Raw genomic sequence first — 12,951 nt, forward strand, 5'->3', positions numbered from 1 at the left:
CACTGATGTAACCTTTCTTCTGTGTGATTTTTAAGGAACTGGATTGAAAACTGGACCATAGGTACACTTAAATTTGGTAGCCAGGCTGTGTGGGATGCTTAGTTTCTAGAAACTGAGTATCTGTAGCTCATCCTGAAAGCAGGGAAATCAGTCAAAGGTCAGTGTTGATCTCCTTTAGATCAAAACATGCTAAATGCTGTTTTTGTGTGTGTACTCTTGTTTTTTGGTTGAGCAGTTTCTAGACAGGAAATAGGCTCGTGTTGAAAGTGGTACTGGTGTGGTGTGGCTGGTGAGAGCTGAAGGGAGAAGTTCACTGCACAACCTCAAATGCCAAACTACTTAGAAAACTACTGGCTCTCAGACTGGCAATTGCTTAATACATGACTGTGCTTTGATATGGGCACTCTAATAGTCTAACTCATGTGAAGCAGAACAGGAAACAATATTGAAATAAAATATTTTGTCTACTAAAAAAAAAAAGTTAAGAAGTTGGCTGTTATCTCCACACTCAGAAATGTAAGCATGTAAGATTAGGGCAGCGATAACAGAGTCAAGTGGTCAGCTTTCAATATGTATGAGTTTGTGCTTTCATTAGCAGGAAAAGACCAAGTGTAACTGAAAAGGAGGGACCTAATTTCTTTTTTCCCCCTCATTTAAATGTCATAGACAATAACAATGCAATGACTTATTAGATTATAGAATTTTAATATCCTGGTTTATTTATAGTCATAGTAACCTGAGGTCTAATTTACTTTTGATATATGGAAGAAAATTTGCTTGTAGTGTGTGTTTGGTGCTAGCTTCTTGTTTGGTTTACTGGGCAGAGTTTTCAACCCTCCTTCAGGTTGCTTTAATTTCATCCTGCTCTGTAAAACAGAATTGAGAATATCTGTCTAGGTTAAACCATCACAGTTACCCTGCCAGTTGCCAGTTCTCATAGGATGGTCCTCTGCAGTGTTTGGCCGGACTAAATTAGTGCAAATGCTACTCGAGCCCTTCAAGTGCCTTCAGATTATTCAGGAGGCTATTATTTGTTTATTCCACTGCAGTCTGTATTTGAGAACTTGTATTCCACTGTCTGTCTGAACAGCTCAGATACTGACATCCCTGGAATGAATATTTACTTGAGAAGAATATAAAGGGAATATTCAAAAAGTCATTTCAATAATGGTAGGATTTTTATGTGGTCTTCAGTCTAATACATCTGCAGGGGAGTTCTCTTTTCCCTTGCATTTCCAGTCAAATAGAATCCTTTTGCTACTTGTGTGTATTGGATCTCCCATCTTTAAGTGATTTTGTGCTATTTCTCCTGCATAGGTCAGGCTCTCACTGAGACTCTTGTTAGGTGATTCTGTTGAACTGCTGCTGTTCTTGCACAGGTGTGCTTACCAGCTTAACAAGCTGTTGTAGAAATTTGAGGAGAAAAGCTGCATGTGAATCTGAATGGTGAATGTAATTTTTGATGTCTTTTAGATTCATAAGGTCTGTCTAGTGGAGACATCAGAAAATAGCCCTTGTTGGGTAAAAGACCATCCTGGGGAAGCTAGGTAGCAAGGTCTTTACTGAGTGTGGTATCAGTCAGGTTCAGCATTTTTACAGAAATGAGCATCTGAAGGATTTAATTTCCCACTATGTCCAAATGTTTCTGATACTGCATTTTAAGACTTCTTAGATTTTTTTTTCCTTCTTTGTGTGTGTGTGTGTGCTTTTGTTCTGGTTTCTATGACTAGCAGAGGCTGATTTAGCATAAAATGGTGTTATAGAACTCTTTAATTAGGAGACAATTTACTCTTGATGCTTAGTCTTACGTGACCACATTGTCAATCAACCTTCTAATTGGTAATTCCAGTTCACATAAATAAAGCTACAACCTGTATTGTCATAGGGGTGGTTACAACAGCACATGAATGCACATGCAACCAGTTGATAGGAAAAGCTTCAGTTTAATGTCTTAAGAAATAGCTATTCAAATAAGACTCCTTTACCTGCCTGCTACTGATTACCTATGAAGTAGGCTGAGCAGTAAGTATCAATTTTGAAACTCTTGATTTTTGGATAGGACTATGGTGTGTGCTTACATGGGAATGTCTCATAAACATTTCCCAAGAGCAATTTATTTTTCTAATTAGCTTCAACAGCCTCTGCTTTATGTAGCACTTTAAGCAGTTTTCAGTAAATCAATTCAATCACACAGCTGTTGTTTAAAACTTTTCCTTAAGTTACTGTAATTCTCCACAGAGAGCCAGAATCTCACTAATTAGTACACTTGATCATACCTTGTATAAAATGCATGATAATATGGATTAATCATTCCTGGAATTCCATGAAAAACCAGAGTAACAGAAACTTGAGTGTTCATAGCTCTGAAAATAGTTTCCCATTCTCATCTAATAGTGATGGACCAAGCACTGTGTGCAGGCAGGCAAAGTGGCTGTGGACTCAGCTTTTACTTGCCAGTCATTGCTCCATTAAATAATTAATTGAAGGTTGCAGCTTTTTATAGTGAGATTTAAAAGTTAAGTTCAAATATCTACAGCAATTTCATGATTTCTTCCAAAGTGTAACAAAAAAAACCCCACACCTCAAAAACCCAAACAAAAAAACCCAATAAAAACCCAACCAACCAAAACCCAACCCCCAAAAGACAACCAACCAACCCAAAACCCCCCAAAGAAACCCCCAAACCATCAACCCATTTAAAAATAAATATTTGATTCTGATGTGAAAGGAAATCCAGCTGGTGTTTGTGATGTTAAGGTTCAGAGTTGTAGCATATGCAGTAGAAAAGTCAGTTATTTGCAGTTACAAGGGAGGTTTTAAACACATTTACTATTAAAATGTGTCATAGTAGTATCATAGTCTGGGTTGGAAGGGACCACAAGGATCATCCAGTTCCAACCCCCCTGCCATGGGCAGGGACACCTCACGCTAGATCAGGCTGGCCAGAGCCTTGTCCAGTCTGGTCTTAAACACCTCCAGGGACGGCACCCCAACCACCTCCCTGGACAACCCATTCCAGGGCTTCACCACTCTCATGGTGAAGAACTTCCTCCTCACATCCAGCCTGAATCTCCCCACCTCCAGCTTCATTCCATTCCCCCTAGTCCTACCACTACCTGAGATCCTGAGAAGTCCCTCCCTAGCCTTTTTGTAGGCCCCCTTCAGATACTGGAAGGCCACAATTAGGTCACCTCAGAGCCTTCTTTTCTCCAGACTGAACAGCCCCAACTCCTTCAGTCTGCCCTCATAGCAGAGGTGCTCCAGCCCTCTGCTCATCCTCATGGCCCTTCTCTGGACAAGTTCCAGCACGTCCATATCCCTCTTGTAACAGGGGCTCCAGAACTGGAGGCAGTGCTCCAGCTGGGGTCTCACCAGAGCTGAGTAGGGGGGGAGAATCACCTCCCTTGCCCTGCTGGCCACACTTCCGATGCAGCCCAGGATCTGATTGGCTTTGCGGGCTGCAAGTGCACACTGAGAGCTCATGTTGAGCTTCTTGTCCACCAGCACCCCCAAGTCTCTCTCCTCAGGGCTGCTTTCCAGCCAGTCACTGCCCAGCCTGTATTTGTGCCTGGGAGTGCCTTGACCCAGATGTCGTCTCAATGTTGAGTGCTGACTTTTTTGGTAAGATGAATAATATTCAATGTAAAAAAAAATGGAGGAGCTTTTTTTTTTTTTTAATGTATGGTTTCCTTTTTGTTTTTCAGGATGTGACTTAAAATGACTTCTGATTCTGAAGGTCTTCTGAAAAATATGCTGTGCTTGAGTGTTTGCTAAGGACAAGTAAGTGATTGATTTAATATTCAGACTCCATGTACTTGAATAGTTCTATTCCCTGACCATTTTTAAAGCTACAATGTAGAAATTGTATATGTATGTAAGAAGCATGCTCTTAAAGAATAAAAAGGGGAGAGGGAAGAAAGGGAAAACAAACAAACAACAACCACCCAAAAGAAAACCAAACACCAAACCCAGCCCTTATTTCGCTACTGCCAGAAAATGAGGTTTCTAAGTTTGTTTTCTTGTGGATTCCTGTTGATGTAAATGGGAAACATCATCTGTCTCTGTGGTCAGCCTTAGAACAAAGGAATCTTTGCACAGTTTCAATAAGATTTTGAATCAGAAGTTTCACTGGAAAGGTGTTGTACTCTTACTGTATGTGTGTTTGAGGGAAATAAAAGTTTCAGGTAACACTTTTCCCCTAAGAATATGGAGTTGCTCAATAGAATGTCCTCTAGTTTTATTTATATCAAATACAATTTAAATATTGGAGGCTTTTCTTGGTATAGAGCAGTTGATTACCATTTGCATCTTAAAGAAACACGTGTGCCTTATGTCTTTGTTTTTAGCAAGGAGGATTGTATTTAATGCCTAGCCATTATATACAATTAGAAAAGTTCCAGCCCATTGTCATGATTCATTGAAAAGGACTGGTTTGATTTAATTCTTTATAATTGGCTTATTCTGGAGAATGCTAATTGCCAATTTATGCTTTTTCCCCTGGTGAGTTTTTCAAACAAGAAACAGCTCAGACAGAAGAGGTTCTAACCATGCAGGACAGCACAAGCACATGGAGTTAGTGTAGGAAATGTCGATTGTTTCATAGGACCAAAAAAACATTAAAAACTTACTTTATGCAAACAGTATGACTTAAAAAAATAGCTTGGCTGTGTTGTTAATTAGCATCATAAGCTGTGCTCTGTGGGTTTTGCTATTTTTTGTGTGTGGTCAACTATTTCAGCTAAAGAAACCAACCCCCTAAATCTGAAGCATCTAACTATATTTTGGGGCCTTTGTTCAGACAAAACCTTCCCGGTATCCAGGTACTGCTTGGCAAGCAGGTCTGTCTTCTACAGCTATGGTCATGGGGGAATAATGCTTGAGGTGGAGAAGGAAACCAGTGCACTGAAAGACAAAGTAGCAGAGAGCAGTCTAATGTTGAGTTAACGGCTTTCCAGTTTGTATGAGGGTAAGGCAAGTAAGACATTTAAAAATGGTCTCATCAAGCTCAATGCTTTCAGCTTGCTGTGCTTAGCACTTCTTGATGGCCTTTGGACTTGAATGCTCTCTGGGAAAAGGCTTTAGGAACTTGTGTGCTTTGAAACATACTGTATTTTTGACGTGCATCTTTTTTTTGGCAGCCAAGGACAGAATTTTAGAGGGCTAATTTTTGGGTTTTTTTGTTTGTAAATAGTAGTGTAAAATGCTGCTGTTTTCTGTAAATTCATCTCTTTTTGTTTGTTTGTAAGCCTGTAGATGTATTGTTGCAATGGATGGATTAATAATTACTATAACTTGTTTTACCTGTCACATGCAAAACCCAGTACCTTTTTAACAGCCCTTTTGTTGTTGCCACTGAGAAATTAACAGACCTGACATGCAAGAAATGTGTAGTATATTGCAAAGGTTGTATAGGTGTGTACCTTATTAATCAGAGATGTTTTTTTCCATGCCTTTGGTGATGAGCAACAAAGGTCTTTGTTGTTTTTTCTTTTCTTATTTCCTCTTTTTGGGTAAGTGAGAGAAAATTTGGAAGCCCTAAGATTATATGAGCCAGCCTGATCTAGTGTGGGGCGTCCCTGCCCATGGCAGGGGGGGTGGAACTAGATGATCCTTGTGGTTCCTTCCAACCCTGACTGATACTATGATACTATGATATGTGACAAGATAGAGTAGTGCAGAAATTAGTACTTAACATTTGCAAATAATCATAACAATTGGAACTTTTTCCTCTGATTGTTGCTTGTTTCCACTCCACTGGTGGGATTAAGAACAAACAGCTGATGACATTAAACAATACCTTGCTCTGAAGGCTGTGAACAATTTCTTATGTTCCTTATGTATCTCCTTTTTTTCTGAACTTTGTTGTAACTCTTAACTTTGGAGGGCTCTGGCCCTATTGCATTCAGCTTTGATATTACTTTGTACAAATGTATACCTTCAAAATTATTTGGCAGGAGCTTGGGCTTTGTTTTTACAAATAACTTTTGGAAAACCATATTGGACAGAACAAAGCATAGAATAGAATAAACCAGGTTGGAAGAGACCTTTGAGATCATTGAGTCTAGTCTATCATCCAACACCCTCTAATCAACTAAACCATGGCACCAAGCACCCCATCCAGTCTCTTCCTAAACCCCTCCAGTGATGGTGACTCCACCACCTCCCTGGGCAGCCCATTCCAATGGCCAGTCTCTCTTTATGTGAAGAACTTCTTCCTAACATCCAGCCTAAACCTCCCCTGGCACAGCTTGAGACTGTGTCCTCTTGTTCTGCTGCTGGTTGCATGGCATTGTGTCATCTATTTTCAGTAGCTAAATGGAGTGTGGCATAAATGCTTTTATCAAGTGTTCACATAAAATGACAAAATACTCCCATCCAGCGGAGTAACATAGGTGGTTTAATTTAGAAATTGAAATTAGTTGCTGGTGCTGATGACATCAGACTAGCAAACATGTAAATATCATTTACATGGATATCATCATTCCTTCAGTACCTGGCTTTAAAATGTGTCAGTTCCAAGAAATTCTTTTTAAATCCTATAAACTAGGGACAGATGAATTGTAGAAAAACCTAGCTGGGTGTCCCTGGGTAGAATTTAGAGGCAGCCTTTCTTTGCCCTTATGTGTAATTAGTCTGCTGTAGCTTCTGACATTCTAAGCAAATACTTGCATGCAGGTTTCATTAAACATTTCATAAGAGTATGTGTTGATAGCTCAAGTCCCACTGTTGACCTTCTGTGCAGGAGGTTTGAGCTTGTACTTGAAACTTTGAAATAAAACAGTAGAAGCATGAAGGTGGTTGCTGTTGTATCTGTATTTCCATTATGCAATAACTGAGCTGTTCACCAAGTCAGAGGAAGCTGGTTTTTAGATCCATTTTGGTTACACAAATAATACACCTGTTTTTTAAATGCTTCCCTTACATAGGTAATGGTGTGCAGTACAACCAGCAGAGGAGTTTTTCTAAGCCAGTGTCATAGGTTCATGAGCCAGAAATAATCCCACTGCCTGTTAGCTCACAGAGTAGGTTTACAAAGATGGCTGTGTCTAAATGTTTTCACTTTTGGGAGTGAAAATGCATAGAAGATGTATCTCTGGAAAGCTGTGTTTCAGAGTTGTCTTTTGAAATAATGATTAACTTCAGAAAAGACTCTCAAATAGATTTATTCTTGGAAAAACCTTTTAGTCCATTAGAAAATATAGAATGGTTTGAGTTCAAAGGGACCTCCAAAGATCATCTAGTTCAACCCTCCTGCAGCAAGCAGGGACATTCTCCACTAGATCAGGTTGCTCAGAGAGCGCCTTGATGAGCCTAACCTTGAATATCTCCAGGGCTGGGGCCTCAACTACTTCCCTGGGTAACCAGTTCTAGTGCTTCACCACCCTCATGGGAAAGAACTTGTTCCTAGTATCCAATCTAAATCTACTCTTTAAAACCATTGCCCCTTGCCCCATCAGGACAGGCCTTGGTAAAGAGACTCTCTCTACAGCCTTCTTGTAGGCCCTCTTCAATTCAATGCACTGAAATGAGTTCAGTGAATAAATATAACACCTGGTACTTTGTAACTGGTGAGTTCCTTCATTATTAACTCACTGAATAATAGTTTCTTTTGTGAATATGTCCTGTAGCAGGGAAATTAGTTTGACTGCTAAGAATTTGAACTGTAAATCCATCTGTATTGAGAAGCAGCTTCTGTAATTTCCTTAGCTAAACAGTTTCAGAGTTGTTCTAGGCATTACATGTGTTCCCAGCTTGTAATGATACTCCTAGGGAAAGGAAATTCATGTGCAGGAACTCTGTAGCTTCAGGCCTGAATAAAGCTTGCTTGGGTGTAACAGTAGGGCAACAGCCTCCACGAATTACCTAATTTTGCCTTCATTTTCCAAACTTCTGTATTTAGGCACTGAAAGCTTTTCTTAAATAGAAGAAAGGTTATATTCTTGGACAGGCATCACTGTTTTGAGACAAAATGGAATAATTTGGGGTTTCTGTTTAATCAGTTCATGAGTTATCTGTCAGTACAGGCAGGTGTTAAATCAGAAATGACATTTCCATTCGAAATCATTTAATGCAAGCCTGTTACCCACAAAACTACTTGCTGATGAAATGTCTGGCTTAGCTCAAATTTTCAACTATTTAATGTATTTTAAATCTTTCTTCCTCTTAAACAGAATTTGCTCTTGGCTTCTGGCGTACTTGCTGTGCCCACACCCTTCCTGAGCTATCCATAAGTCTTGTATGTTAAGCTCTTCCTCTCTCTTTCCGCAGTAGCTCTTAACCCTGCAGCTCTGTACTCTGCCTGGGAGTGCAGTTGCAGGGAGGGAAGCAGGGAATCTCGGGGGTGTGTGTGTGTGTCACCTGCAGAGTGACTGGGGATTCAGCCTAACCCCATGGTGTCTGTAGGCATAAGAGCTCATGAGTCATATGTTCTGTTGGTTGTCAGCTTCAGATAATCAGCTGCTTTTTGCGTGATCACAGCCTGTTTCTGTAACCTGTGTTTGACGCTGCTCACTCACGGGGCGGTTTTCGTTCGGCTGCTTAATTGAAGATGTTCTCCCAGCAGTTGTTCGGGGCTGTACTGTCATCTAGTGGCGTACGCTATGTTATTCCTGAATGTAGCCTAAGGTGAGCCACTATGATTGGATTTCAGAGTTTTGCCCAGAAGGAATGTATAATTGAATGAAAGTCTTCAGGCTTCCTCTTCCCTCTTTCAATATATAGAGTTTTGCCTTCTTTGTCCTGGTATTACATCAAGTATTTAAATGTAAACCAAGTTTCTTATCTCTGTCGCTCTGTGGCCATAGCTACAGGATTAGACATCTTTTGCAACTGTTTCAAAAGCAAGATGGTTTCACTGTTGTTTTTCATTTGATTGTGATGTACAAGGTGTGTTATTCTTCCTCTTAATGCCTGTCAATTAGGATTGGTTATGAAAACAACTTTGTTAAGCATTGTAACACTTGCTTAACTGCACAGAGAACTTGTGCTTTAAGGAGATGCTGTTTTCCTTCTGAGCTTTGTACATGTGCCAGTGTAATCCAGTGTCTGCTCCTCAGTGCAGCCAGCAGTCCTGTGTCCTGTTGAGCTTTGAAAGGTTTGTGCTGCTGGAAGAATGTCCTTTTCAATGCTCCACCCATAGTTAACATCCTACAATAACACTATCAGCTATTGCAAGCAACCCCCATGCTGCTTCATGCAAATACGTTCTTGTGTGGCTTTGCCCTTTCAGTTTAGACTTTAGAAAGAATCTACAGATAGCAGTATTATTTTTTTTGCCACAAAATGCCAGTAAGCAAAAAACCCAATCAGTCAAGGTTAGTACATCAAAAGTAATACACACACTTCTCCTTTTTCTTCAGATGTCTTGTCCAAGAGGTACTTATCTGACTAGATGCCTTTCTAAGCAGTTGGTTTCCTTTGCTGCAAGGGTACACTGCTAACTTGTGTTTAACAAACTTCTTGTTCACCAGGGTGCCCAGATCCTGTTCTGCAGAGCTGCTTCAAGTCAGTTGGCAGCCAGCTTCTCATGCCTTAACATAAACTTCATGTAGATGAAAGCACAGCTATCAGGTCCTTGTCCTTGTGATATGTGATGATCTCCTAGGGATGTAGTCATCCTAAGCCAGTTATTTTTAAAACAGTGATAATGGTGGATTTTGCTTGTCAAGATCCTTAAAGAGCATTTTTCTTCCCCCCTGAGAAGTTTTCTAGTACCTAGGTTATATGTTACAGAAGAGTTTCTCTTCAACTAACAAGTGTAAGTATCTTGGCTAAACATTTAAACTCAGTTACTGTCATTGCTGTATGGGGTAAACAGCTGCAATCTCAACTAGACACTAGTAAATTTATACTGAATATGGAAATGTCTGTAAAAAGGATAAAATCATGCTAAGTTCAGTATCTTGCTGCCATTGTGGTACAAAAGGCCCCAAACACAATTTAGCAGATTATTTTATAGTTCTAGTTAAGTTCTAAGATACTTTGGTTGGATAAATGGTATAGATCCATTATAAAGTGTTTGCCTCCCTCATGTTGTTGATTGTGGCATAGCAGGATCTGCTACAGGTGTCTTGGTGTCCTCTCTCCTCTGTGACTGTGTTTTTTTCCTCTTGGGAGTCAGGGGAGGTGAATGTGATGGATGTATAACGTGCCAGGCTTGTTTAACAAAAGCAGCCAAACATTTCCTTGGGTTGTGGCCCAATCTTTGAGAAAGCAACAGAGTAGAAAACCTTCTGAAGTCTTTGCTTGCCTTGTCCTCAAAGTTTTAGAAAACTTCATTTTAGAAGGTCTAGCAAGAGATACAAAATTAAGACTATAGTAAGATGTTGAGTTAGAGGTGGTAATAGTAATCTGTTGGTATTGTACAGGGCCAGGTTTGAAGGTGTCATTTGAGGCCACTGCTTTACTTAAGGTTGGATTACATGAAGAGAAGATAAGGAGTGTACAGAAAAGGGAATTTTACTCAACATTTCTGTATTTTCAGTGCTCTGGTTGCCCATCCTTCATTGCCTTAGTGCTACTTGCCTTTTTCTTTAATGGTACCTCACCTTGCCCTTAGTAGTTAACTACCTTTGGGCATAACATACATTTGTCATTTTGTTTCCAAGTTATGTGAACATACATTAAAACATTGAGAGTGTTTTTGTTTTCAGACAAATTGGTGCTGTACATAGGCCCAGTACTATGGTGCACAATTGCAAACATCTCTGAATCAAATTAGATGAGTTTTTCACACTTATCTCTTCTTACATTAAACCTTTGTAAACCTATGTTTTGGCAAAGCATATAGGGAAAAAAAATAGTATGGATTGCCAGTAAAAATATTCACACACAAATCTGGATAGGTTCTCTGCATTTTGAGTTATTGAATGCTCTGCACTGAGTTGTTGAGTTCTCTGCATTTTGAACTGTTTGAGAGGTGCATTCACAGTTCTCATTTTATTGCTTTTAGTTGCTGATGCATGGTAAAGATGAGTGGACTAGGAGAAAATTCCTTGGATAGCTTGACCAATGAGTCGAGGAAGCGCAAGGCGTTGCCCTGTGATACGCCAGGTGCAAGGTAGGTCTACATAGATCTTTCTGGATGTGTAAATAGAGGTTTTTAACAGTTTTCATTGTCATTAAGAGTAAGTTCTACCTAATTTTGTTAACTTGAATAATTCCTTAGGCCAGCTTCTTTTGTGAAGATGCACGGCTTTACTGTTATGTGTAGATGTGCCGAAGCTGATGAACTGTGCTCTGTAATTAGACTCTTGTGGAAATGTTAATAGAGTGAGCATAGAAGAAGTCACTGAGGCTGTGATTGCAAGGTGAAAGAAGAAAAACTTCTTGCTCCACAAAAGTTTGAAAGGCAGCATCTTCTATCTGATAATTGATTTGACAGACCTCGTTTCAGATGGCTGTGGTCAGCACAGAATACTGCCATAGGTTCAGCTTTTTTTCCTTTAATTCCATTTCTCCAGTTCTTTGCCTGTTCATCTCAAATTTGTGCATTCTGTGCTGTCTTCCTAACCCCACTCACTTAACTCTGTCAGATCATCTAAGGGACTCTGTTTTCTGTCCCCCTCCCACCTCATTGGTTCCTACCATGTTAAGTGTTGTGTGTTATCCTTTCATGTTCTTGTTCATACAGGGTATTGACCTTTATTAAATTTGTTCTCAGAGTCACCAAAACACCAGGCACTGTGTGTACTCACATTGCTCACTCTTATGCACCTTCTCAGTGTCCTGTGCTAATTACCTGCATTGTGCAACAGATTGTGTATGAGATCCTTGAGTTCTCTCACCATATCCCAATGTCTCTTTGTGAGTTTCCTCCATTCCAGTTTCTTTTTCCCTTTCTCCAGTGTCTATCTGTTCATTCAAGAATTCTGTTTGTCAGTTTGTCACCCTTCATTAGCTTTCTTTCTTTTAAACCCCTGTTTTATCATGTGTTTCTGCATACTTTACTAAGTCTTTAACTTGATTTCTTCTCAAAGAATTTTTTTTTGCTCTTGTTTCCCTCCCTGTGCCTATTCTTGACCCTTCTCTTTCTCCCGAGTCCTTGGCATACACTGTGTATGACTCTTCTTTCTGCTGATTGAGGCTGCAGACAGTATCTGTACTCAGCACAGAGATCTATGTGTGAAAAGGAATTTCAGGGAGAGATTTTATCCAGCAGCATTTGGTTATCTGAGGTTCTGCTGTTTTTTGGATGTTGAGACCTTTTGTTCTGATGCTTAGAGGTTTCTGAGACGATCACCTTCTGTACTCATCTTGTTAAAAGCAAACCAAAGGGATTTCATAGGATGTTAAAATTATATTTGATTTCTCTAATGAATTCTAACCCAAATTTACAGTAGCTTTTAAGGTTCAGATAGACTTCCTGCATGAAGAGTGCAATTTTATAACAGGCTGTTGCTATTTTCATGAAATTTGACTGGAGTAATCAGAGGAGGATTTTTGGATGACTGACTTCCTCATATCCTCTTGAGATAAGTTTGTAATTAAATGAAAAAAAACAACCCACCCTGACTGAAAAACAAGAAACCATAAACCAAAACACCAAGCAAAACACACAACCCCCCAGCAGTGTGACAAAGCACACGCCCCTCAGATTTGTTTACCGGAAGGATAGCTACTGCCTCACTTTAATATGTAGGTGTTACATGAAGTACATTGAAGTTCCCAGGGTGAGCACAGCTTGTGAATCTGATGGTATGGAAGCACATGAAATGATGTTTTTGGTTTCTAGTCTGACCTGCAGCGGTGAGAAGCGGCGGCGTGAGCAGGAAAGCAAATACATTGAAGAGCTGGCTGAGCTGATATCGGCTAATCTGAGTGACATTGACAATTTCAATGTCAAACCAGACAAATGTGCTATTTTAAAGGAAACTGTGAGACAGATTCGACAGATAAAAGAGCAAGGTACAGTTCCCTGCTAAGCCAAAATGAGTAATTGAATTTTCCTGT

General features: G+C 39.8%; 1 protein-coding gene across 10 annotated transcripts in view; it reads left to right on the forward strand.

Annotated features, from left to right (window-relative positions):
- Nucleotides 1-12,951, forward strand: part of NCOA3 (nuclear receptor coactivator 3) — a 94,964-nt gene that overhangs the window by 57,057 nt on the left and 24,956 nt on the right. For all 10 annotated transcript variants that reach the window (XM_068149863.1, XM_068149873.1, XM_068149870.1 and 7 more), the window contains 3 exons: nt 3,705-3,780; nt 10,952-11,059; nt 12,734-12,906. In XM_068149863.1, the coding sequence (XP_068005964.1) occupies nt 10,962-11,059; nt 12,734-12,906 (271 nt within the window). In that variant the 5' untranslated portion in view covers nt 3,705-3,780; nt 10,952-10,961. The remainder of the gene's footprint in view (nt 1-3,704; nt 3,781-10,951; nt 11,060-12,733; nt 12,907-12,951) is intronic.

The sequence above is a fragment of the Melanerpes formicivorus genome, unplaced genomic scaffold (assembly GCF_026170545.1).
Source record: "Melanerpes formicivorus ecotype bairdi unplaced genomic scaffold, bMelFor1.0.p_v2 SCAF_19, whole genome shotgun sequence".
NCBI classification, from domain to species: Eukaryota; Metazoa; Chordata; class Aves; order Piciformes; family Picidae; genus Melanerpes; species Melanerpes formicivorus.